Below are 27,041 nucleotides of genomic sequence, written 5' to 3' on the forward strand. Positions count from 1 at the left end.
ACTGTTCATCGATTCAAACAGGCAAAACGGAAAACCATATTATGAGTATTAAGGTCTACTCTGATCGAACATGCCCTGGTTTCAGAATCCTTTGTGTTCATCAGGTCGGCTTAAATGTTACAACCTTCCTGGTAAATAAATGGTCCATCCAAACCATCTTTCAAAGACTGCCATACAACCAACACAATCCCCTCTACATCAGATACATTTGACTTGAGGGGGAAGTAACTTTCAATGTAGCTCGAGTTTCAAAGGGGCATGTCTAAATTAATCTGTAATGTTACTTCGCGTCATCATAATTGGATACAGAAAGTGAACGTGTGTTTCAAACGTCCGTTTCCCGTCATGTTTCAATTATTTGCCATCATTTCGGAAGATTTTCAGTGCGACAAAATAATAACTATATCTTATTACTATAAATAAATGTAATCAGAGTTCCATACATGTTTGGTCTGTGTCGCACTAGACATCAAAAACAATGGATTTAGTATTAAACTAACAGTGACTTATTCTGTTATAAAATCGGGATACATCGGCAAGAATGAGACAATACTTTTAAACAAACGACACGCTCTCAAAGGTGTTATTATTTATGCATACAGTCAAACTTGGCCCGTACATTCCATTGTGAATGCAGAATTAATAGTAAATTGTGAATATACTATACAAACGATAACAATATTACGTTTCTTTGACCATAGATATTTTTGCTCTTACAATGGCGTCAACTGTAATCTAATGAATACAAAGCCGTATTACGAAGTCTCGTAGCACGGCAGCATGATTTTCCGACTTCGTTCCTACCGGTGCTTGGTGTCAGGAGACGGCCTCTTCACTTCAAGATACAACCTACACAAAACCAGAGAAATATTGTTCCAATCTAGGGTGAGGACCTCATGAATCCTCATCTCTCAAACGACATTTCCCCGAGGCCATTGTTGATTAACAAATCTGGCTTTCTATGAATACACCCATTTATTAGAAATCATATCTTCAGGTAAATACCAGCTGTGCACATTTCATCGCCTTAAGTAACCTTCTCTACGAAGACAAAGGACGGCACCTGTTGACGTCTTACTTTCACAGCTTTCCACAACCGTTCAATACGCATTTAGTTAAATAAGCAGTAATATTCTTAATGCGGGGGATTTTCCAACATTGCAAATCATAACAAACCTTCTTCAATATATCTGTATTATACGTGTATTGGTATTTTGTATACTTGAAAAGATAATTATACATTTTCTATAGTGATTATACCGAGGGTATCGTAAAGTTTAAATAAAAGTGACTATAACTCGAATTAGCTCTTGAGACAGCAGTGTCACGATATTTTACAAGTGTCACAGAAGTTCACCATTTGTTGGAATGAAGTATCTTTATGTTTTTGCGTGCAATGAGCAGCGCAGACAGTTTTACAGGACTGATGAAGTGTTTGTCCCAGTCAGAAGTAATCCGACTCGGTTCATGTGTAATGTCGAGTAAATCATCCAACTATTCCCCATCAAAATTAGTTTAGAGACATGCACAGGGGAATTACACTTTCTACCCCGGATTCTTCACCGTACCATATTCCCCCACGAGGCGGGGAAAGTTTGAACGTACCAAGAGATACTTGGAACTTGGATATATATATATATATATATATATATATATATATATATATATATATATATATTATATATATATATATATATATATATATATATATATATATATATATATATATAATATGATTTACATATATATTGATTTATATATATACATATATATATATATCAATGTATACAGTGTCATATATGGTATCTTTTATACTTCGATATATCGAAGTATACAGATGTCATATATGACATGAATGAGAGAAAGAGAGAGAGAGAGAGAGAGAGGAGAGAGAGAGAGAGAGAGAGAGAGAAGAGAGAGAGAGAGAGAGAGAGAGAGAGAGAGAGGAGAGAGAGAGAGAGAGAGAGAGGAGAGAGGAGAGAGAGAGAGAGAGAGAGAGAGAGAGAGAGAGAGAGAGAAGCTTGAATGTGACTTCTTTTGTATCAAAAAACTAAATTATATTTTCCTGTGGTTGGAATTACCCTGTCGTATATTGTTCAGGAGATGTGATGCTATTGATTAAATCCGAAGCTGCCAGTATGTTTACAAGAAGAGCGCAATGGTATCATAGTTATGCATACCGCAAGTCGTAACAAAAGGAGAAGCTCGCGTGGTCTTAACCAATGTGTTAGAATGCCTCTATTTTAGTTTTATCAAACAAGAGAAATGCAGACTTTTTTTGGTTTTTAAGCGATGAGGTTTTCGTGTTATACCATTTGCAATAATCGATAGTTTCAACAGCAAGTATTCTGTGACGAATTGCATTTACATTTCGTATAACGGGAATTTGATATAAAATAATGTCGAAACTAATTTCGTTATTATGATATTTGATAATATGTAAAATAAATTGCTTACCACTTCATTTTTATTAATCACTTATGGCAAAAGTGTTGATTTGGTAAGATAAATTGGGGTCTACGTAGTATATCAATAAGGTGCAATTTTCCATAATCGGAACATCTATCCTAGAAGACAGGACTTTTAAAATGAAGATTATAACGCAAGAGTAATGTAACGTTGGGAAAATAACTAGTTTTTGTGTTTTATTTAAGCTCTGGATTTTATGTTGTTTGCAAAACTCTTGCCTACATGATTAGCTCGTGGTGTGTAAATTAGCTCTTGGTATATAATTACAAAGACTTAAAATGTGTGGCTTATGTGAGTGAATGCGTTCCAAATTTATTCCCGAACCGCTATCTTGACAGCCGTTGTAACCTCGAGTTAGGTATTGTTTGCCTCTTTACGATCCCTGTAACTGAAAGGAAGCTTGCAAGCCTAGATGAGCAGTACTTTTACAACAGTTATTTCTGTACATATATCAGACGTTACATCATCATTAGCGTTAAATGATTCCGGTATTTGCATTACTGCCTAAAATTGGCATCGACAACAGTTCACGTGATAGGTCAGAAAAGGAATAAAACACGCATTGCACGTTAACAACCTTTCGTCACAAAAATATCGTCTCTTCTGTGTGACAAAATCTACCGGCCCTGCTTTGCATGACGACACCAAGTTTCAATGTTAACGGTCTAGAACACGTAAATTGATTCATTTTGTAATGGTAAAACGTTCTAAATTTACCTCGATTATTTATAGACGCTCATAGCACGTTGTTCACAAGCTTTTTTAATTTATATCTCTGTTGAACGTTCTTGAGACACAAGATCAATATTTTAATAATGTAAAACACTGTATACTACCAAACCTGAATAGCATGGCTTATAAATAAGACTTAAGGCTAACACTGCAGCTTGATATAATTATATATTTTTAAATTGTTCATTCGCACATGTATTTTGTGGTTGACTTTTTCAAGAACCCGACACCAAAACAGTGACGCTGGATTATATGATATTTGTGTACATTCTTTCAGTGTAGTGAAAAACGTCCAAACGTTAATAGTTTGTAGCTTTCAAAACATAACATATCGTATAAAATATGCCATTTGCCGATGCAATGATAATGCAAATGTAAAACGTTGAATCTGAAAGGAATATATCTAGGCTGTTTTCACCATATTTGTCACACTGTGATATATCAGAAATAATGCGTGCTCAGCTCACTAGGTGAAGTAAAAGATAATCGTAGAGAAATTCTGTCGAAATGCGATTCTGATGTAATGACATACTAAAAGAAAACTTACGTAAAATTTCAACAATTCAATTTAGTAACAGATGTACTACTATTTGAATGTGTTTACTCATGCCTTCGTTCTCTGAACTATCAATAATAACTCAATTTGAAATACCATGTTGCAATCTGCTAAAAGACAATTCAGATATATATATATATATATTATTATATATATATATATATATATATATATATATATATATACATATGTTGTGCATGTGACAAATCGAATTAACATACCATATGTCCGTGAAAAAAATCAACGTGCATAATGATATTTTATGCTACAAGTTCATCAATGGCACAATGTCATGTATTTACTAATTTCAAATGCATCTATCAGGTTCACACTGGCACAAGAAGACCCAAAGTAAGCATGACATGACTCCCATGCCCCTGGAATGATCCATAACAATTCAGAGGTATATTTAGATATTCAATGTATTACACATACCCTTTAATTTTAAGGCGACGAATACTGATGAAACATAAATTACTGGATCAAAAGTAAAAAAAAATTGTTTTCAATGAGTTTATCCTCATTGCGGTGAACTAAGAAACAGTTGCTGATAAAGGTACAAGTAGGTGCAACTTTTTATATTTCTTTTGGTGGTGTCATGGTCTTATCTCGTACCCAATTTGCCGCCAGTGTTTGTATCGAACGCCATTGTTTTTTATGGTAGTTTGGCCTATATAGAGGTAAATTAAAGCGCACTTGGAAATAACTGATATTCAGTTTGTTTATATTCCCTTAACATGAAACCATATTATCATTGATAACACGACATCTAGACTGAAATTAAATTTTCAATAATATTGACATGCATTAGTGATACGGGTAGTGTTCACAAACTGAATGCTGAGCAGTTAAATATGCTTTTCAGAGTTGAACGTGAAAAAGAGAAATGCAGATTGAATGAAAAGAGTTGAAATGCTGTCAGAAGCTTACAGGCAATGTCTGCTGGTTTGTTTGAACCTTTTTTTTTCATTTAACTTTGCCTCCGTCTTTTTGCGCCTTTACCGGAGTACTGATACATTGGACACATCGCTCAAACCTGATTGATATTATACAGAACCATAGAGAAGACCTCTTTCACTCTAAAACATCCTCTTTCAAACAGCACAGTTGTTTTGCACTGTAATAAATTTGTCTCCACTTCACCAATGCCAGTCACAGTGTAGAGGCACTAACAATTGAATTCTTGGGAAAATAGCCTGGCCTCAAAAATAACTGCTATCTTTCTCTATCATGAATAACAAGTACCACCATCTAAAAATACTGAGCGAGAAACCAGCACCCGCATTACCAATACGGTAATAAATGAATCCCCATGCACATATATGTTTCAAAGTTTGTATACACCCCGTGCTTTAGATCTATATTTATACCAAATTAAATAAAAAGGTAGAGTACTGTTCTAGAAACAAGACAGATACGTGATGATTTATTTGTAGACGAAATAACAATTTTCTGGAATAAAATACCCCTTTTAAAGGGATTGGCGTATCGACAGCACTTGCAGATTTTCACTTTGTTTCTGAGAAGCTCAATGCTTCCGATGACGATGGCTCTGGAAGTTTGCCGTTGTCATTGTCGACTGATTACTAAAATGTTCATGCTGAATTCAATGCGAAAACACTTCTGAACGAGATTTAAGAGATCGCAAAAATTTTGAGGCTTCCGCTGCATTCCGGATAAGTTTGACCTACTTAAAAGCAATTCCATATCGACAGAAACAGAAACGCATATGCCAACGACAATCTGTAGATTTTGTCAGACCTATGGATATAATATTTTACAACGTCTACATTCGTCGCTTTTCATATTTGAAGATGAGGTATGTGTTCTAAGAGGCCAGGTAGATGTGGAAGGGCAGACGAGATAGATCGCTTACGAAACGCATTTACACGAAGTTATCTTTATGGTCGAATGTCAGGAAGATATGGGAAAGTTTAGTGGGTTGCTTTACTTGACCGAGCAACACGCATGTTTGTGTCGCCGAGCGCTTTGCTCCAGTATCCACCTCGTGATGATGATGATGATGATGATGATGATGATGATGACGACGACGACGACGACGATGATGATGATGATGATGATGATGATGATGATGATGATGATGATGATGATGATGATGATGATGATGATGATGATGATGATGATGATGATGATGATGACGACGATGATTTTGGTGGTGATGGCGATGATAGTGATGATGATGATGATGGTGGTGGTGGTGGTGGTGGTGGTGATGATGATGATGATGATGATGGAGATATTAGCAAATTGGTGCAAGTGAATTGCCAGTGCTGTAATATTTAGCCATGACACCAATTCTACAGCTTATGACAAATCTCCCGATGTTAATTTTGAGGCAGCCCTAGTATTTTGGAGTTTTTTCATAGTGACTTTCTATCACGATTTTTTTCCTGCCAAATGCTCGTTTTCTTGTGTTATAATATAACTGTCGACATACACTAGCGGCCTGTCAGTCCGAGACTGAACACATGTCTCTCGATATTTGCTTGGGAAATATTTCGCCTTTCGCGATGAATGATAGGCATCGGTTAACAGTCATAGTGTGTTCTGCAGGAATCCTTACAGTCAGAATTGTGTCAGAATACGCAGATTAATGTTTGCGATGTTATTTGAGATAAGATCAGCGTATCCAAATTTCCCAGTTTTACTGTGATAATCACTGAATGAACATACCACACATTTGTTCCTCAAGTATGCAAGCCGAACACCATCTCAAGCTGTATTTCTTTCTCAGTAAGCATTACCAGATTCAGACAAATTTGCTATTTTTGTAAAATTCTGTTTTTATTCTGGAAAGTGTATATTATCCTTTGTTATATTTTTTGGAGCTGCAATTTGGTGATTCCGAAATCAATGTTCCCGATTAAACTAGAGATCTCATGCTCCGTTTGTCTGTGACGAAAGCTGCTTTACGATATCGTTAGATATATACGAGCTAACTTGGTACTACTGAGGATAATAGCAAAATTTTGACAATAAAATGCATAGTGACGAAGTGAACCATTAGGGATTCTGGTATCGAGAAATCCAAAATCATCATGCTTCCATATGCTAGGGGATTAAGGTCACCAGTAACCATTTACGAGAATATATTGGAACTTGTTCAACAAAGAGCAGCTCAAAGGTCTCTGCTTTGCCGTCTAGTTTTGCTGACACGAAACTATGCATCTGTTTTAAATGTGGATACTTCCATGTTTTCAAGGTTTCAAGGGTTAATATTGATTTTAACGCACATAAATAACTCCGCAATGTTGTGAAGGATACTGACAAAGGTGTCTTTGTCCATACCCATACGGCATAACCTCGGAACATTACAAATGATCTCAAAAGAGGGATAAAACTGCAGCAAGTGTGAAACATGTGTCCGTTACCATTCCACGTACGAACAAAAACAATATTTGTGTAAGATTTGCAAACACTCGACACACTGCACATATTGATTTGTTCAAGCACAGAGTGGTCAAAAAGAGTAAACTCTCTTTTAGTGAACTCGACTAAAATGGTGCACTTTGCTTTCATATGAGCAAAAGCATGAATGAACACGTTTGCGGCCATTTATTCAGTATATTGTTCGTGCATTGCACAAAAGTACTCCTCCATTTTCGGGTATCAGTTTGTGATAGATTCACTCCATTACGAAAACGTGTCAGGTCAATTTTCCCGACATAAAATTATTAGTGCAAAATTTATTGTTGAATATCGTAATTGAATTACACGTAAACTGTACCAAATTGTAAGTGATTGGAAGTAAATTTATTTACGATACAAGAATAAAGAGTGACCTCTTTTCAAGAGTGCAATTTTCTCGATGTCCAATTATCAGTGCGACACCTTATTGTGCAATCATATTATCGGATTGCACTTAAATAAAATTTTACTTGTGATTGGAGATTTACATGTAGCTTGCTTTCCTACTTTTGCTGAACTTGTGATGGTCTGAACATCAAGTTCTTTACACTTACTTTGCTATCCTTCGAAACAGTATGCATTTGTTGTGACATTCAATTGTTTAATGATTCTAAACTGGTTTTGTCTTCATATTCCCCGAATTAATGTGCAATTATTTTTCTTTATATTGATTCGACTACCAAGAGAACCATTCGACGTTGAGCTAGCAGGGATTAATTCAATATGATGATGGCTGAAAAACTATATAGAAATGAATCATTTTCTCTGTTGAACAAAAGGCCAAGCAATGGTTTTGCTCCTTCATATATAGGAAGGGTAATTTTTCTATCACGAGACAAATGTCCTCAATATTGTAACTTGCAAGCAGCGAGTTCAATTTTAAGCCCTTACGAGATAGCGTTTCGCTCTACTACCGTGACTCATCCCTCTCAGATCAAAGGATTCTTTCAAAACCCCGAATCAGAGGCAATGGCTGTCGTCAGCAAGAGTGATCCGACTGGATTGTTCAGTAATTGTTCAATTACCCTTGAAAATATGGAATAGTTGGGGTAAATGTGGCGAAAAATTGGCAATGAGACGGCTGTGTGTTCCCTAATAGGTAATATCATGCCAAGCAGAAACAGCATTAATGGGTTCTCGGCGAAAATGGAAGATCAATTTGATATCTAGAATTAATACAATTTTCTATTACGTGAGAGAAATTATGAGCACTGCTGAATAGGAATAAACATCACCCAGAGTGTCATATTCTGAACCCTTGACGTCAGGGAAGTGTAAAATATCCTAAAGTCCACGCGGACAAAATTACAGGAATTATACAGGTGGCCTTTTGTCATTGTTTGCATCCTTCTCCGGAATGGCTGACATTATAAAACACAACTTTTGATAAATCGTCGATCAAAGCTGTATTAGCTGTATGTGTAAAGTGACGTTTCTTTTTCTGCTCCAAAAACCATGCCGAGGCGTCCAGAGTTCATCTGGCGAAACAGGCTCTTTGCATATGTAACGTCGCGGCTCATAGTTGAACGTCAAATTCCAGAGTCCATAATTGAATTTATTCGTCAAAATTGGATATTGCCTGCTATGTATTATGTTTTGTGTTGACACGGCTATCACGAGACTACATTTACTCAAATACTCTGTATTTCAATATGCGTTTTACAGAAAAGAAGGATTTGTACTTGTTCTTTAAAATATAGGGATGAAAATATTATCAAAAGTTAGTACAGCCTATACCCTTTTAAATTCTCATTGCCTCTCGAAGTATACAATGCGGTTCCCCTGTCGAGATGTAATAAAATTTAAAGATTATCAAGTGCCTGAGTTGTTATTTACAGGCCTCTAGATACGCTTGCATACATACTCGATCGATTTTCCAATCGAGCTGCTCATCGATTGGAGGATGTCATGCGTGTCGGTCGACTTGACTTTGACTCGTAAATAGCGGTCGGAATAGTCCAGTTAATGCTCGCAGCCCCCCTTTGTGACTACTGGTCGCAGGCCGTGTTTGCGGGACGGTTAACCTTAATATCCAGATTTTAGAAACATTCACATCGGATTTATAGTTCATTTTACGTGAATGCACGCGCATTTGAGAAAAAAATCATGAGCTGAAAATAACATATATTACGACTTAGCGGCTCACCATGAAAAAATACAATCACTTCATAGTCAATAGCAATGGAACAATCGACATAAATATTTATTCCCTAGATCACTATCAATAAAATATATTTTCAGGGTAATATGCGTTTCTTTTTGAAGTGTATTGCTGCGCTTAGTTTACCTCACAAAACAAATTCGACAATTTTTGCAAATCAACTTCTACTTGCGAAAATGGCGCCACGTAAATCAAAACCGGGTTTCCTTGACGACGAGACGATGGTATCTCGATTCAAATTGTGAGTCTACAACGACTTAACACAAAGGGAGACGCTGGATTGAATCACGTTCAATTTTGACCGTTAGTGTATCAATCCAACCAAATTGAATAAAGCTTTATGTATTTAGCTCAGTTAATACGCTGAATTGCCTCCGTCGCTGGACAACGTGCCGCTAGATACATCAAACATGTCTTCCCCGTGACTTCAAAATGCTTCGTCTCGACGATTTGCTATTTTAAGATCACTACAAATAACGCAATTTTTAATACCCGCGGGAGTGTCTCCCCCGTTATTTCAGGCAAAACACGTACTATGGATGTTGTACGTCTGCATCGAAAAGACATTACGCGGTGAAGGTCATACCCTAGAGAAAATGGTGTCCTCAAAAGAATAAGGTATTTTCAGTCCAAGTTATAAGATCAATATGAAACTTAAAATATCTCAAATTATCTTATATATGCATAGGATGACCTGTGTATCCGACCATAAAACGTTGTTACATGAGAATATCAACGAGCTCCCGAGTTTTCGTACTGTGAAAAGTAGCACGCTTTCGTGATATCACCGGTCCACAAGCTGCCCATACAGCGCACGTAATTAAATTAACCTCCCAAGGGCTTTCAATATCCCTTTAATTTATTGTGGATCTGGAAATCTCGTTTTCAAGGCGACTTTACTAGCCAAATGAGAGGAAGATGACTATGTTGAATCAATATTCGATCACCAAAAATAGTCCATTAGGTTTTAGCCTGACTTCAATTAGCTAGATTATTTTCATGACACCATTTTCAAAATGAATAGTTGGGTTTTTCATTTCAGTTATGATATATAATATATAATTAGATAAACAACCTATTGAATCTTATCATTCTTTAAGTTAGAGTCATCATCAATATATATGTATATATATATATATAATATATATATATATATATATATATATATATATATATATATATATATATATATCGAAGTATACAGATGTCCTCGGGGGAAATTACAGTGCTCAATGCTAAGCAGAGCGTTATCAATAAACAAATTACTTAAGTTTCATGCATCCTGCAATTCTCAGATAGAACTATATATTTTGGTGTCATGACTTCAATCTGAGGATTGCAGAGTGCATGAAACTTAAGTAATAGATTTCATTACTTTGTACTTGAAGTAATTTGTTAATATATATAAATAAATGAATATATATATAAATATATATATAATATAGATAGATAGATAGAAAAATAGATAGATCTATAGATAGATAGATAGATAGAAAAGATAGATAGATAGATAGACAGACATCATTTCAATAACCTTGAATCTAATGATTCATTCATTAGCAATACTATATATATCATATATATATATATATATATATATATATATATATATATATATATATATATATATATATATATATATATATATATATATATATATTAATATATATATATATATATAATATATATATATATATATATATATATATATATATACACACAAATGTATACAATGTGCCCTCCCGGTTATCACCATAATGGCTTTATGGCAACCTCTGAACTTGGGCACAGAGAGTACGGTTCTATATATATATATATATATATATATATATATATATATATATATATATATATATAATATATATATATATATATATATATATATATATATATATATATATATATATATATATATATATATATCCTAGTGTCTTAGTGTTCTTAGCTGTACGTGAAGTCAGCGGCCGAAATTAGGACCAGCTAAAGGTTGGTTGAAGAGTTTAAGCTTTGTAATATATTTCTGGCCAAATGATAGCAGTGTAAGCAAAATTGCAGATCTGGCTAGAAAAGTGCTCAGTGACTCATTGGACCCTTAGTTTATGAAATATGGCGACTGATGGTGTGATCTATCATGGAAATATAATTTTAAGTCATACCAGCGGGATACCGGAAATACCAAGGTTTGACAGCATGTTATGATCGATTGCGTTCGAAAGCTAAATCAAAACATGTTTATCATTCCCCAGGGGTAAGGCGGACAAATTACAATTTCTCTGACAGGAATATGAACATTATGATTGTACAAGCCAGTGCAACGGTAACAGTGGCAGAAAATTACACCACGTAATATGCAATAGCATCGATATGTAGTTTGTATACATTAGCAGCATTCTTTGAAAAGCTAGTACAGTAACAATCACCAAGATCAGATCTTCGCAAAAGAATGGCAAAAAGGCAGCACCTTCAGAGAATATTCATTCTTATGCAATATCGCACAAGCGATGGCAGTGAACTTCTATTATGACAGCTAAGATTCGCGTCTAAGATCCACAATGATGCATATTCTCTGTTAAAAGCATATTTAGAATACTTGTGTTGCATTGGTGGGCATAAGGGGCATCGTTCAGCAAAGTTACATTGAAGAGCCGAGCAAGACAAAATCTATTAGAGTGGCAATAGCTGTATCTAATGATAATACTTCGATTATGTATGTTCTTCATATTTCAATATGCAGTGCTTTGGTAAATACGTTATTGTTGAGAAATACATTTTAGTCAAGCATAAACGACGGGTATCAGCAATAGCATTATATGCAGACAGACAAACACGCAGAAAGACATACAGACAGACAGACAGACAGACAGACAGACAGACAGACAGACAGACAGACAGACAGAGCATGTCAACAAAGTGAACCGTAGACATCATTAAACAAGAAATCGCATTTTGAAGATGAAACAAAAATAATTTAACACTTAATGGAGTTTTAATGCAGCTTCTTGGCACGTTTATCCCACCAGCTTGCGAATGCAATATTGGTATCTTGAATGCCACTTTGGAGGTTCACTTTCAATTCTTATTAATAAAACACAATGCATTCGTGACTGAGTTGTGCCGTCGTAACTTAGCGACTGATGACACAAATAATCGACTCGCAGATTAGGAAGTCGTGTGCAAAAGTTGTTTTTGATACTTCTTATCATCACAACAGTTTTACAGCTTGCAAAGTTCATTGAAAGCTTATCTAAACTGATGCGGCATTTATTTCGTCACCACCACATCTTGTTTTCGCCAAATTATTGTTGGGTAAGCATTCCTTTTTGGACCTGTCAGTACAACAAACGGTAGTCAGCGATGATATTTATACAGGTCACGTTTTTATCGTTCTGCTTGCATGTGTCCGTAAAAATAGACGAAAAGTCAGGTGTTGACTAGTACGTTAATGCTTTTAGCGACCTTCGTCATGGACACAGTCCCGTTGATAATTATCATTAGCACATATTAGAAACGTCTAGTCAATGACGCCTATATGTGCAAGGAAAGTACAGTGTGAGTAATAGAAAGAGCATGTGATAGAGTACAGTAGTCGATTTTCAATAGAAGTTTGTAGGTAACTTTGCATTGTATAAGATGTGTGCATGCCATCTTGAGACTAATACAGGGTTCCTCAGTATCATCAGATTGGTGTTTCAAGATTTGTTGCTTTCTGTGAATAGCTACGATGTGAGCAAATTTGGCCCATTTTCCAATCTCTCATGTTGTAAATATTGCACAATGATATCACTAGAAAGGCAACGTCACCCGAGAAAAAAAAGAACGGAATTCGCATACTACAGTCGTAGCGATCAGAAACGTTTGATACACAAGTCAAGTCAGCTGAAAACTTAAAAGCGATAAATTATTTCAACGATATACACTGTATTGCATACAAATAGAGAGCTTGCCGAAAAAAGACATTACTATTCCACGCGAATTCTTTAGTCCCACTGTCTTCCGACATAGATGGTGGGTTCAGGCCAACTCTTTGAAACACAGATTGCATCCATGAATTTGAGTGATTCGCTTTACTGAATGAACAACGAATATTTTCTGAGAGTGATTGTGACATGAATCAAGCTCACCCATATTCATAAAGGTTGCCAGTATAGGTTGTACACAGCAGAAACACTGTGAATGTTCAAGAGACACTGCAAGTAAGTTTCACTCATACCTACAATGTTGTCATGAAAACATTTCTTATTTTTCCATTTAATATGAGAGGTTTAGCTGTAATCAAATAAATAAGACAGGATATGCGACCGCTCTGCTCACCCAACACATTTTTCAAATAGTGCAAAAAATAACTTATTAAGTTTCTGGATTCTTAAGCAGTGGACAGAGATCTGAAACAAATGTATTTCTATCCGCCTGCCCGCCTTACTGAATAATATATTAAAACAAGTTCACATCCCGTCTAAAGTTATAATAGTGTATTGTTTTGCGATGTAGAAGAGAACCCGGCTCATTCATGCTTGAAATGAAGTGGCCCTTCGTTGCATGATATAGGATTCTTTCTTAAAACGAAATTTTGTTCAAAAGTATGTAAGAATACCTTGCATCTGTAATTTGAAAAATCTGGCTACGATCTCTTTAGCTCTCTGGTCCTGAACATATTGTTACACAATGGCCGCATGGCAGTCATATTTGATGGCATCGCAAACCGTAAGGTACCTGGTGCCTCGTACAAGCAAAGACATTTCTTTCAGCTTGTGGAAAATACTGTTTTGCCTAATAGCAGGATTTGATCATATGGAAAGATAACTTGATGTGCACACGAATAAATGGCGCACTGTCTTTGTGCCAGCCATGTATGAATAAACAGGATTCAGATTTATATATAACTTCCTATATGGATGTACTGGCGGACTGACGGCCAAATTTATAAGTGCTCTTCTGCTGCGTCTGCATGGTCCAATTAGAAGTGGTTACAAATAGCCAAAAATCGCCATAAAGTCAACGCGACTTTTCTCATATACTCTTCAACTATTCTTATCAACACAGTATAACGTGTGAAGTAAGATAGCCTAGATTTTGGCCTGACAGAAATTTGATGGATATAGTAAAATTAGAAGTAATATTAAAGCGGACGGAAAAAACCTCAAATATTTCTATTTTAAATACGTTCCACACATTTAAATCAGGTGTCAAATATTGAGTCAGTTCATCAAACATTATGTGTTTAGGTCGATCAAGTCGTCTAGTGCGTGTATGTATTTATTGGTTGATTGAGGTTCATTTACATATGCCAAAACAATGTAAACAAACTTGCACATCTTTCAAAATTTATACGAGTCCCCTTCTCGAGATGGATCTTCCATTGAGCTACCTTGTATAGTATTACAATGTACCTTCACATGTATGGACAGTCTGTGTGTAAGAGAAATATCTGTGTTCACCATTTGTATCTATATTTGCTTTGAGAGTTGGCAGTTGAGTACAGTCTCTCGAAAACTTGCAACCAATAGTTAAGGGTTATTTTGATGTAACTATTACTCGCGCGTTTTTACTTAATCACACTTTTGAACTTGCAATATTCCTAGTCTTTAAACGTTTCCCATATTTGTTATTTAGACCTATAAAAGTATATTTGTGCCAATGGAGTTCATTGTTTTAACTTTTCATAAAGGTTGTTCCTTAATTCACCTGATGATGAATCTATGCATTCGAGACTATTATTCAAATAAGTGGGTCTAGTCTGCGGTCTTATGCTAATAACATTCGATGCCCAACTTGCATGGTTTCAGCCGACAAGTATCACTTACTTTCATAAGCAGGCTGCTCCAGTTCAGCTTCGATAGCAAATGCTCTGATCGTATGATTCTATGCCTGGAAATATGAGACACGATGATGATTATTAAATGGACATGTCTAGTAGATGAAAATCACAAACATCACAAGAGGAAGATGCAGAGTGGACATAATAACTCGGCTAGGGATAAACAGTAATAATGGGATTCCAAGGATATCACTAACACACGACAAGGATGAACAGACACAGACAAGTGAATTTCAATATTACCCGGCAAATTGTTGAGTACTAGTATATTCCCCTCTTTGCCCACTCCACCAGACTCTTAGTTTTCATTAAATTTTTTTTAAAACGTTTTCCCTACGGAATCATTGGTGGTTTTTTCTGTAGCTGTCTATCATTGACAGAGCGAAGTAGTCGACCCACATTAGACTTTTTTTAAAGTTTAAATGAGGGTAAAGAACTTCAGTTCCCATTAGATGACATTTTTACATTACGAAAAGATCGGGATGGTACACTTTTCTTAATAGATTTGAGGTTAAAATCCTAGGTAGATCCCCCCCCCCCCCCACTTCCGCTATCATCACAAGATGTAGAACACATCAGTCTTCCGCGTTGTTTTCTCTTTGGAATGTATATTCAACTTTTGTGCATGAAAATTGATGCAGCCCGGCTTATCTCTTAAAATGTGTCTCGCTGTCTGATAGTCCGTCCGCAGGTCAGTAGGTCAATATGTGTGCAACTTATCAAATAGGCTTTCAGGGAGGCATTAGCACAATGCAGCCATGTATTCATCTCCTAGTATTGATTGAACACAACGCACTGATTATGGCATGCCCTACTTAATTTCCTTCCGAGTACTTTGTCCGATGGGAATACAGCAGACAGCATCATCTGAGAGCTCATTCGACATACCTCCTCCGCCAGATGTTCGCTTCTGTAAGAACTTGCTATCCCAAGCGATCGGTGCAGTAAACCGCGATTTCAGTTTTCGGTCATATGTGAGCGCGGAGATTTCTCCGTATCTGTGATGTCAATGTTGGATCAAAATACGATATTATGACTCAGTCTTCGAAAGGAAATGTTGATGTTAATGAAGACTTGCTTTCTTGGTTTTTCGCTCAAGATGGTTTCGCATCTACTTTACTTTAAGCTAACCAAAATAATAGTCGTCAATTTTGTAAATTGCTTTAGTGAACGCATTTTTTTATTAAAACATGCTCGCGAAGAAACTGAAGCTAATCTTGCGTAGAAAGAAAGCTGTCATCAAGAATTTCATAATATGATTTTTCCCATTCTTCCAATCAATACATGCATAATACTATTTCATTGATCATTAAAGCACAGTTGTATTTGTGATCACAGCTGACAGATTTACACTAAATGGACGACATGTCATTCGTTGCTATGGTTATACGATGGAGGAAAATATTTTCACAACTCTACGTAATTACTACTGTTGAATAAAATGTGCAAGTCGTGCTTCGACAGTGTTCTTTGTTTACATCAACGCGGTCGGTCATGTCTTCTGTGTAAACGTATTTTTCTTCAAAATTGAAAGTTCGTGACGGCGCCTCGATCCTCAGAGATTGAATGGTGATTATAGAAAGATAATGTACACCGATGCTCATTCTGATGCGTAACGCGGGGACAAAGTCGACAGTAGAAGACTCGATAAAGACCACTGGGCGAATAATAATTGCGGCCATCTCCGACTAAATCGACGGGGAAGCCGTGCAATTCTTAGTCGCGATCGCGTTGGCGATACCAGTCTGGTCTAGAGAGATGCTCTATCTCAATTGCATAATTGATTTACTCGGGGAAAGTGGTAATTAATCCATATTATTTCGGTACAATTGACCAATCGAAAACAAGTGTACAACACACAATGGTAAGCCGATGCCACGCATGTTTCCCATAAGATTAATTTATCACAAAGACGCAGACAAGATGAAATAGCGCAGGCACAGAACAGTAATGTTCCATACGGTACCTTTAAGTCTGTCACACATGATGGCAAATTGACATGATAACAGATGGCAAGTTTAATTTTTTGCGATATAGGTTTTCATTTTTTGCCAATTTATTAGAACTGAAATATCCCATAATTATGGAGGGGTTTGTTTTTAATTTTACCACAGGCTTAGGGAGTCTAATTCGGGAATCCTTCGAAAAGGATGCCTATGGAATCACAGAATAAACTTTAATGATGAAAATGTTTCCCATCGCCTGTGGTCGATCTGAAAATTCACTCAATATTGGACCTCAATGATTACCTACGTGCCATAAAAGGGTATTTTGACTATGAAAATGCTAAAAAGCCTATCAATATTCATGTGATTTGTGTTAATTTGAAAACTAACGTGTCGATCATGGCACAAACACCGAGGTAAATTGTTAAACATGTTCAGTCGCAAACGATTCGCGAGTAATGACTTCATATTGACGATTGCCACAATAACGAACAATATACATTATGCCCGAAGCACGAATATTTGCAAACGGTAAAAAATATCATGACAAATTTCCCCGGCGGCGTGTAATTCCTAGTGCGGGGAACAGTGAGTTTATTGCAACATTAACAGAACCGACCGTCTGCTAATGGCATATGCATTCCTCAGTGTATTTTAAGTTTTTAGCTATTTAGCGATTAGCAATTAAAAGCTGGCCTCTTAAAATTTGACAATGAATGACAAACATGTCATGTTTGGTGATTTGGCAGAGAGTAAGGCTTTCAATAAAGTGTTTAGAAAATGTGTCCTCTTTCATATTTTGTTATTTCGTCCTCGACAGGAATGTTAATTAAATGCGCATGACGATTTGCGTAAGCTCCGTGTATCGCGTAAATCATTCTATGGTAATGTTAAAAATTCTAGTGCACAGATCTTCTCGCCTATGGCGATAACCTAATTGTGTTCAGATCGCCCGATGGCATAAAGTTTCATTCGCGGTGACGAGCGGCGCGTTTACTGAAGATCGAAGGAAAAGAACAAAGGAAGCAAGAAAATCACCGGCACATATCCTGCCCTATGCCATTTGATATATGTTTTTACTTCTTGAGGCAGACAGGGTAACTGTGCTTGTAAAAGCCAAACACGTTGTACATTGATGTTTCTCGGGCTTGTGTTTGCTCATCTCCGTAGGGGAAGTCGTCGTAGCATGGCACTATTTCTACTTTGCGTCGACAAAGTCGTTGTATCCCGCAGCTGCGGGTCGAAGGTTTCATGGGCTCTTGATTAATGCACACAAAAGACACATGCCAGCTGAAACCAGCTGAGACATTTGTAATCGTTTTTAGTGTAACTAGACTTCAAAACCATTTTCTCTATGGTAAAGGAATGCTGTTCCTTTGACCGGATAAATTATCAGGGCTGGCAAGCTCCGTAGAGATCAAGCATGGTTGGTCCCAAGTCCAGATGCGTATCGGAACAAGCTTGCAACAAGCTTGTCTGCCTGTCTGTCGGAATTCAAGCCGGCGACATACGTCAACGTATAATCTGACACTCGCGATTTCCCGTGTCCTTTGTCACTGCGAATAATTGAACTCTGTTGGAGAAGACTCATCAAACAGCGGATGTAAATCATAGCGTTCACAGTGTGCATCGGAGGGGATGTTTTGTGCAGATGGAACCAGTGAACCGTACAAGGGTAATCGATATTTTACGACAAATGTCGCTAACTTGGGCCTATGACGACAATCCGTGGCCTTGCAAGAGGCTTCTTTTGATGAGTGCCTGCCGTATGGCACAATGGGCGTGCAGTTATTGAGGCTTTCACATGTGTTCTCGTGAGTTATAATAATTACAAATACGAAAATAATATCTTCTGCCTTAATTACCGAAGCTTTTGTGTGGCATCACACTGTGAATTCCGATACTTTCTTCTGTCATTAAACCCTAGCAGTAAGGGTATCTATCGACCATGCGTCATTTCGCATGACGCTTTCAAATGTATAATTTTTCGAGACCGATTTCTTGTAGTGAGAGTCGACATAAACATCCGCCATCCTGCGTGCAACCTCCCTCTGTTGTCATGGCGATGGCACACCTTACGGCTATTCTGAACGATAACAAATAAGAACAACGCGGAGTCTGAATGGTTCTATGCTATCCGCAACCGAACGACGATTTGTGACATTGTGAGAGTGCAATAATCTTCCCGCTCTTTCTTCTCATTTCTTAGTATGATCGACTGGCTGATACAACATAAATGACGGCCAATAAACTATGTTGAATATGTATAATAAGAACAAGGCCTTGTGATGGGTTGTGATTTGTGATGAACACATTTGTCAAAAGTCACACGTACTTTAATCAAATGCGTGTTCCAATGACACAATTCCTACGTGATGTTCCGTCTGTAAAGGCAATATCAACCTCCACAAGCGATCAAAAATATTACAAAGCATGAGAATGATGTGATATCTGCCTCGCTAGAATCGATTTGATGAGCCTTCATTGAGGACGAGAGCGACCTTACGAGGATATTTGAACAAGGAAATCGATGCAGGATATTAGCACTGTGTCATTGTCGGCACATACCCAAAGGAACAAGGGAAGGAAAATCAATTGCGCCTTTCAACAAATGTGGTATGTGTGTAACCTAGCTTTAGCGGCTTTATATACAAACGTATGTATGTATGTATGTATGTATGTATGTATGTATGTATGTATGTATGTATGTATGTATGTATGTATGTATGTATGTATGTATGTTGTATGTATGTATGTATGTATGTATGTATGTATGTATGTATGTATGTATGTATGTATGTATGTATGTATGTATGTATGTATGTATGTATGTATGTATGTATGTATGTATGTATGTATGTATGTATGTATGTATGTATGTATGTATGTATGTAGTATGTATGTATGTATGTATGTATGTATGTATGTATGTATGTATGTATGTATGTATGTATGTATGTATGTATGTATGTATGTATGTATGTATGTGTGTGTGTGTGACACGTGTGTGTGTGTGTGTGTGTATGTATGTATGTATGTATGTATGTTGTATGTATGTATGTATGTATGTATGTAGTATGTATGTATGTATGTATGTATGTATGTATGTATGTATGTATGTATGTATGTATGTATGTATGTATGTATGTATGTATGTATGTATGTATGTATGTATGTATGTATGTATGTATGTATGTATGTATGTATGTATGTATGTATGTATGTATGTATGTATGTATGTATGTATGTATGTATGTATGTATGTATGTATGTATGTATGTATGTATGTATGTATGTATGTATACGTACGTACGTACGTACTGAGAGTACTGAAGAGGTATATTGCCACTTAGGCCAGTATGCATTAATACTTTGTCACGTTGTCTATCTTTACAGTTTTAACATCCAATATTCCTCTGATGATATTTTTTCAAAGGGATATAATAGAATTTCACGGAAAACCCTTCTTAATAGTATATTACGCTGATCATGGCCCTATTTCCAACCTGTTTGATGATCTTCATGAGTCTTGCTCCATCATAGACCACAAATGTGTGGTACATGTATTAAGTGTTTCTATAGTGGGTTCAAACGAAGGAAAACCAATGACTAAGTTAGTTAGCTCGTCGGAGGTGTCAAAACTATGTTCCGAAACAGATACTCTTTAGCCATTCGAAGTCTCGCCTTATCCACAAACTCTCACCAAAGTTCGCAGGTGTTTTGAATCGACGTCATCCACAGACATGGAGTCGTTTGTGAGATAAGAAGCATTATACGGTTAAGTTAACTCATTATATTGGAGACCTGAAGAGGGTCTGCATGTTACACGGTTAATGCACATGTCGAAACACAGTGCTCCATGTGTGGTGTGAGTGTACTAGGAAGAGATGAATTATTGATACGGCGGCATGTATACGGCTGAACCAGCCAATCCCTGGGGGGATTACACAACTCGGGTCTGATCGAGATCCAAGCACAGCTACGACGTAATCCCCGTCGTGATTTCATTACTGGGTGTCTTTTCATCCCGTAAATCTTAAGTCGGCGTCGTGATGGGTTTTTTTTTCAGAGTTGAAAAGTTAGCTTTTCACAACAAAACGTATTGAATTTATAGCTAACTCAACTGCTTTACTCGACTACATCTCTCGCAATAACCATGAACTCATGGAACTAAACTTCACACGTGTAATCGAAAAACAAAATATTCGGTTCAAAAATGATAGTATTTATAGCAATAACCGAGACATTTGTTCCACGTTATTTACATCACAAAGCATAAAATGACTTCTCGTTCGATCAAGAAACCGCAAAAGTACAGTGTTATCGTCAGCGGAATAACTGGGAAGGAGAGTTCGAGAATGTGATTGCATACCTATTTTGACTTATATTTGAAACCAGACATCTTCCTGAGAACTACTTGTTTAAAACATTTGTGTGTTTTTAAAATCTCACGTGACCATGGCTTAGCATTAAGTACTGACTTCCAATTTCTCTGTTCGTTGTCAGTTACTATTTATTGATCTACTTTTTATAAATGAATTTTGTATTGGATCGGATTTTATAGCCTTTTTGTATCCCATTATTGGGCCTCGACTTCCGGGTGACATTTTCAGACAATCAATCATTAAATCAATTGATTGCCATCTTCGTTCTCTCCGTTTCCTCACAGATCGTTCAAAGGATGATCTCTACCAAGCATTCCGCGAGTTCGACCGGAATGGCGACGGCTACATAACGATCGACGAACTCCGGAGGACCATGAAGAAATTGGGAGAGACGATCAGCGAAGATGAACTGAGGGAGATGATGAAGGAGGCTGATCAAGATGGCGACGGCAGGGTCAACTACAAGGAGTTCGCCAAGATCATCAGAAACGAGGACCCTATGGACGCCTACAACCACACAGGTAAGATAATTAAGTAAGTATCCATACTCGAAAAACATCTGTCAAGTGAAACTGTTGGGCTTTTTTTTATCGTTGTGGGCCAGTTATGTGATGTTGACGTGATTTCGAAGCGAGGTGTGAGAGATAAAAATGTCAGTAGAAAGCATGCCTGCAAGATGTTGAAGTCGAGAAATAGGTCCTGGCAAACATGATGGCAAGTCCATCCTATGAATGATAAGCTATGAAAACTTTTGACAATGGGCAAAGTTCAACAGATAATCTCACCCATGTTACAAGTAAGGCGTGTCCTTAATATAAGTATTTGACATGCAACAGAGCCCTGGAACACGGCTCTATTATTATCAGCGCAAATACAACTTTCAACATGCATTATCGTATGTGACACGTGATGATTAGACGAATGAAAAATGCATTGGTTTGTTATTTCGTCGTAAACTGGACGGGTATGGCATCAATATATCGCCATCTATATTTCTGTATGCTATCGTTTTCACAGATCCCAGCCACCAGGGTCTGATGGATGTATTCCATGATATTGACGAAGACGGCAATGGGTATATCACGATCGAGGAACTTCGGCATGCCCTCCGGAAAATTCCACAGCACTACACCGATGAGGATATCGAGGACATGATGGAAGAGGCGGACATTAACGGAGACGGGAAAGTCAACTACATGGAATTTTTGCGGGCGTCTACCAAAAAATGACCGCCCATGACGGGAAAAGGTGTGTCTAATTTCTCCCGCTTTGTGCGTCGCACCGATGGTGGCGCTAGTCCACTATGGTCTGGATGACGTTTTGCAGGTCGCCTACGACGCGAGAATGCTATCTGGTTTGCAGTGAGCAACTTCTTCTCAGTAAAGCCATGGCTTTGGAAGTCTTAAGGATGCTGGCATACGGAAAACTCTTCTTAAGTCCTGGAAGATTATTGTTTTGAATTTTCTGTTTCTGTTTTTTTTCTGTTTCTTCCACATCATCAACCGCATTACACATTGGAAATTGAAACAAGATCCACTCTTTTCAAATCAAATAATTTTTAACTGAGCGAAAGAACGACAGAGGTGGAATTCTTATGTTTGCAATCGGTGTACATGCAATTCACAATTTCGCTCCTTAATCCACTTAGAGAGTTGGCAAATCTCAAGAGGCACCGTTTCATTAACAGGGACACCTCACAATATTGCCAAAGCCGTTTTTCAGCAGTCGGTTTGTGACAAGCGATTACACACTCCTCGGATGTCAAGGCTTTTTTGATTGAATTGTGTGGCTCTCCGCCAGCTACTGTAATAAATTGCTTGATGGATAACGCGCTTTTACCTGATTACCGAAGGTGAGGCGAGGCTCTCCTTGTCGACCTGACGCTGACAACCCCAGCGTGATTCACTGTGTGAATTGGTTTACAATCAGGCGATAATACCAGGATCAGGCAACTTGCATTAGTCGTGTGCTTTTGCAATTCGATTTATGTCCAACTTCCCACAAGACGATTGCAGGGACAATGACCTTCTGTGCTCGTATGACAACCTACTTTGTACCAAGTACATTGCACAATATCGATATCATTCGGATTGTTTCGATAAATCTGCTAATATGTAAAGAATTCTGCTTTCAATATTTTCGAAACGGAATAGCTGACATTTTCTTTATGGGCACAGATTATATGATACCATTATGAACGTACAGTTGATTTTACTTCAAAGCCTTGTCGAACTCTTGGATAGACTACCATTGAGGGCGCTGAACAGCCTAGGCTCTTGGTCTTCCTACATGATTTCTCTTGTCAATTCCAATTTTGAATGTTAAGTTTTAAACCCTGAATGCAAAAGAAAACTGCATTTAGGACGGTAATCACAAATGAACGAGATTAAATATAAGGTACGCGTGTACACGGTCGCCTGCACATGGCATATTGTATGACACGTCGCGCGTAAATCGCATATCTTAAAGTTTCTAAAACAGGAACAGCTGCAGACATACGGCGACAGCTATCTAAACGTCAACCTTTGTGCATATCTATACTTTCCTTCACATTTGCTGCTGGGGCTGAAGACGGAATACAGAAAATGACATTGTTATTTGATTTCGTTGTCAAGGACTCCTGCCTGGCAGTATCCTGCAATACATCATTGGAATGATGTTAAATAGACAAAAATGGATTCTCCACCACTCCTGACAAGTTATTCTCCGTATCTATGAGAGCATCTTATCGCCTATATGAGACAAGCGGTTTTCACACCGAAGGTGTGATCAGGCTCAAGAAGAAATCGGATTGAAAAGTTGGAGTCTCTATCAAATTGCCTTGCAGCATAACCCTTTTTCAAGAGAACACGATTAATCCGTGTCTATTGTATGTAGATAGTGTAGATAATTATTTAATGAAACATTTCCTTACATAGAAATGTAAAAGTATGGTGTGTAACACACAGGTAATAAATACGGTGAAATTTTGGACTTCACTCGAAAATGGATATGTCTAAAAGCGTCAACCAAGTATTGAAAAGTGATATATTAAAACTAGAAAGTGTTTTCCAATTTCTGATGTTAGGTAATGTCATCAAGAATACGGTATTTAGCTTTCAAGAATCTTCCATTGGTGCTGTGACATTTCACTCAATAATAACAATAACAAGAGTTTAAAACTAAACAATTAAACACACAAGAGTAACTACGCTTCCTGCTCTGCAAAGAAAGAATTGCAGCAAAAGTAGGGTGTAAAGAATATGGCAGCTGAAGATTGCGGAGCGGTAACTGTTATACAGACATTGAAATAATCCATCATCACACGATATTGAAATAGAATCAGATTCGGACACTTACCACCCGATATCTGCTAACTGACACTTTCACCTTAAAATTGTAACCCTCAACTCTGGGTCCATTAATAGTTTTGCAGCTTACAACTGGCACTGAGCGAATGACAGCGCCATCTGGAGTTTAGTCCAAGAGTTTTATAAATTATATCGTAGCATATTCAAATTGTAAATAACGAAAAGGCAGTATTAGCGACACAATATGTTACCGATGGAATTTCTTATCTCTTTGGTATGATAACGTAATATAGGTATAGGCAGGTAACTAATACTGTGCTAATGGCACATACATACATACATACATACATACATACATACATACATACATACATACATACATACATACATACATACATACATACATACATACATACATACATACATACATACATACATACATACATACATACATACATACATACTAACATACATACATACATACATACATACATACATACATACATACATACATACATACATACATACATACATACATACATACATACATACATACATACATACATACATACATACATACATACATACATACATACATACATACATACATACATACATACATACATACATGCGTTTCATTTTATCATCAGAAAGTTAAGCTATAGTTTGTCATTTTAATAAACGTTTTCAAAATATGAGATATAGACATTCGATGACTGCAGGTTTTACTCAGCGACTTATTTCACATAGTTTTTACTAGGAGCCTTTTCTGACGCCGACATTTCATAGCCATTTGAACATTGTGAAGCATTTGTTTCTGTCGTTGACAGCCTAAGAGAATTTCCTTCGGTTTGATACTTTTTTCATGATGATTTTAGAGATTATATTCGCGAGTCGTACGTAGGAAAAAGTAGTGTAACTAAAGGAAACATTTATTTGAACTAGGACAGTTAATGCATTGCTTTATAACCATTATCTAAAAGCGACAACTATTTGTAGTGCTGTGTTTGCGAAGTGTACATTATCTTTAGGCATAACAGAGTCACCGCGTAGAACTTACTCCCTCAACAAATTCAACAGAACTACCAGATCATCGACTGTTTTCTGAATGACGTTTATTACTACCTTTAGCAATTAGTAGAGGAAGCTTTGAAATCAGTGACGAAAAGGAGCCAATCTGCCAACACTGTATTGTTTCCATGGCTTATTCAGTATAATACATACGAAGTTCAAAGGTTATTTTCTTCGTTGCACAGTCATTGCTGCTAAGAAGATAATGGATCAACGGCAAATGAACCACATGCTGTAATAAGTGTAATTAGAGTAGTGAATAAATGAAGTCCTGTTAGTTTAGCGATGTTTCTGTAAATAAAAGATTTGTTTAATTTTGGACATTATTCTTTCCCTGCAATTTTGGTGCTATTCACTATATACATACACACATATAACACGCATGTAACACCTGTGTATACATAGACGTCGAATATATATATATATATTATATATATATATATATAATATATATATATATATATATATTATATATATATATATATATAAACAGATCACTTCAAGTACAAAGTAATGAAATCAATTACTTAAGTTTCATGCATTTTGCAATCCTCAGATAGAGTGAAAGGATTTCTAGTTCGACACTAAGAGTGTCGAGCTAGAAATCCTTTCACTCTATCTGAGGATTGCAAGATGCATGAAACTTAAGTAATAGATTTCATTACTTTGTACTTGAAGTGATCTGTTTATTTATAACGCTCTGCTTTTTGCATTGAGCACTGTAATTTCCCTCGAGGACATCTGTATACTTCGATATATATATATATATATATATATATATATATATATATATATATATATATATATATATATATATATAATACATATATATATATATATATGTATATATGTGTGTGTGTGTGTGTGTACATACTTATGCTATTTAGCTGATTTGCTCATGCCTTATGGTATATATTTTATATATATATATATATATATATATATATATATATATTATATATATTATATATATATATATGTATATATGTGTGTGTGTGTGTGTGTGTACATACTTATGCTTATTTAGCTGATTTGCTCATGCCTTATGGTATATATATTATATATATGCCGTATGTTGTGGGTTCGAATCCGATTGAAAACTATCCGAATACATATATTATATATATATATGTGTGTGTGTGTACATACCTATGCTTATTTAGCCGATTTGCTCATGCCTTATGGTA

The 27,041-nt window shown here is 36.6% G+C and overlaps 1 protein-coding gene across 2 annotated transcripts in view; it reads left to right on the top strand.

Moving 5' to 3' along the window:
• LOC139133371 (calmodulin-like) overlaps window positions 1–26,180 on the top strand; it is a 37,270-nt gene extending 11,090 nt beyond the window's left edge. Inside the window, exons 2-4 of one of the 2 annotated variants that reach the window (XR_011552579.1) lie at window positions 21,778–22,014; window positions 22,511–25,199; window positions 25,252–26,180. Coding sequence is in view for 1 of the 2 variants with exons in the window: in XM_070699928.1 (XP_070556029.1) it covers window positions 21,778–22,014; window positions 22,511–22,722 (449 nt within the window). In the remaining variant the exon portion in view is untranslated. Of the gene's footprint in view, window positions 1–21,777; window positions 22,015–22,510 lie in introns of both variants that reach the window. The other variant, XM_070699928.1, reaches the window with a different exon arrangement.
• Window positions 26,181–27,041: the final 861 nt, after the last annotated feature.

The sequence above is a fragment of the Ptychodera flava genome, chromosome 5, assembly GCF_041260155.1.
Source record: "Ptychodera flava strain L36383 chromosome 5, AS_Pfla_20210202, whole genome shotgun sequence".
NCBI lineage: Eukaryota > Metazoa > Hemichordata > Enteropneusta > Ptychoderidae > Ptychodera > Ptychodera flava.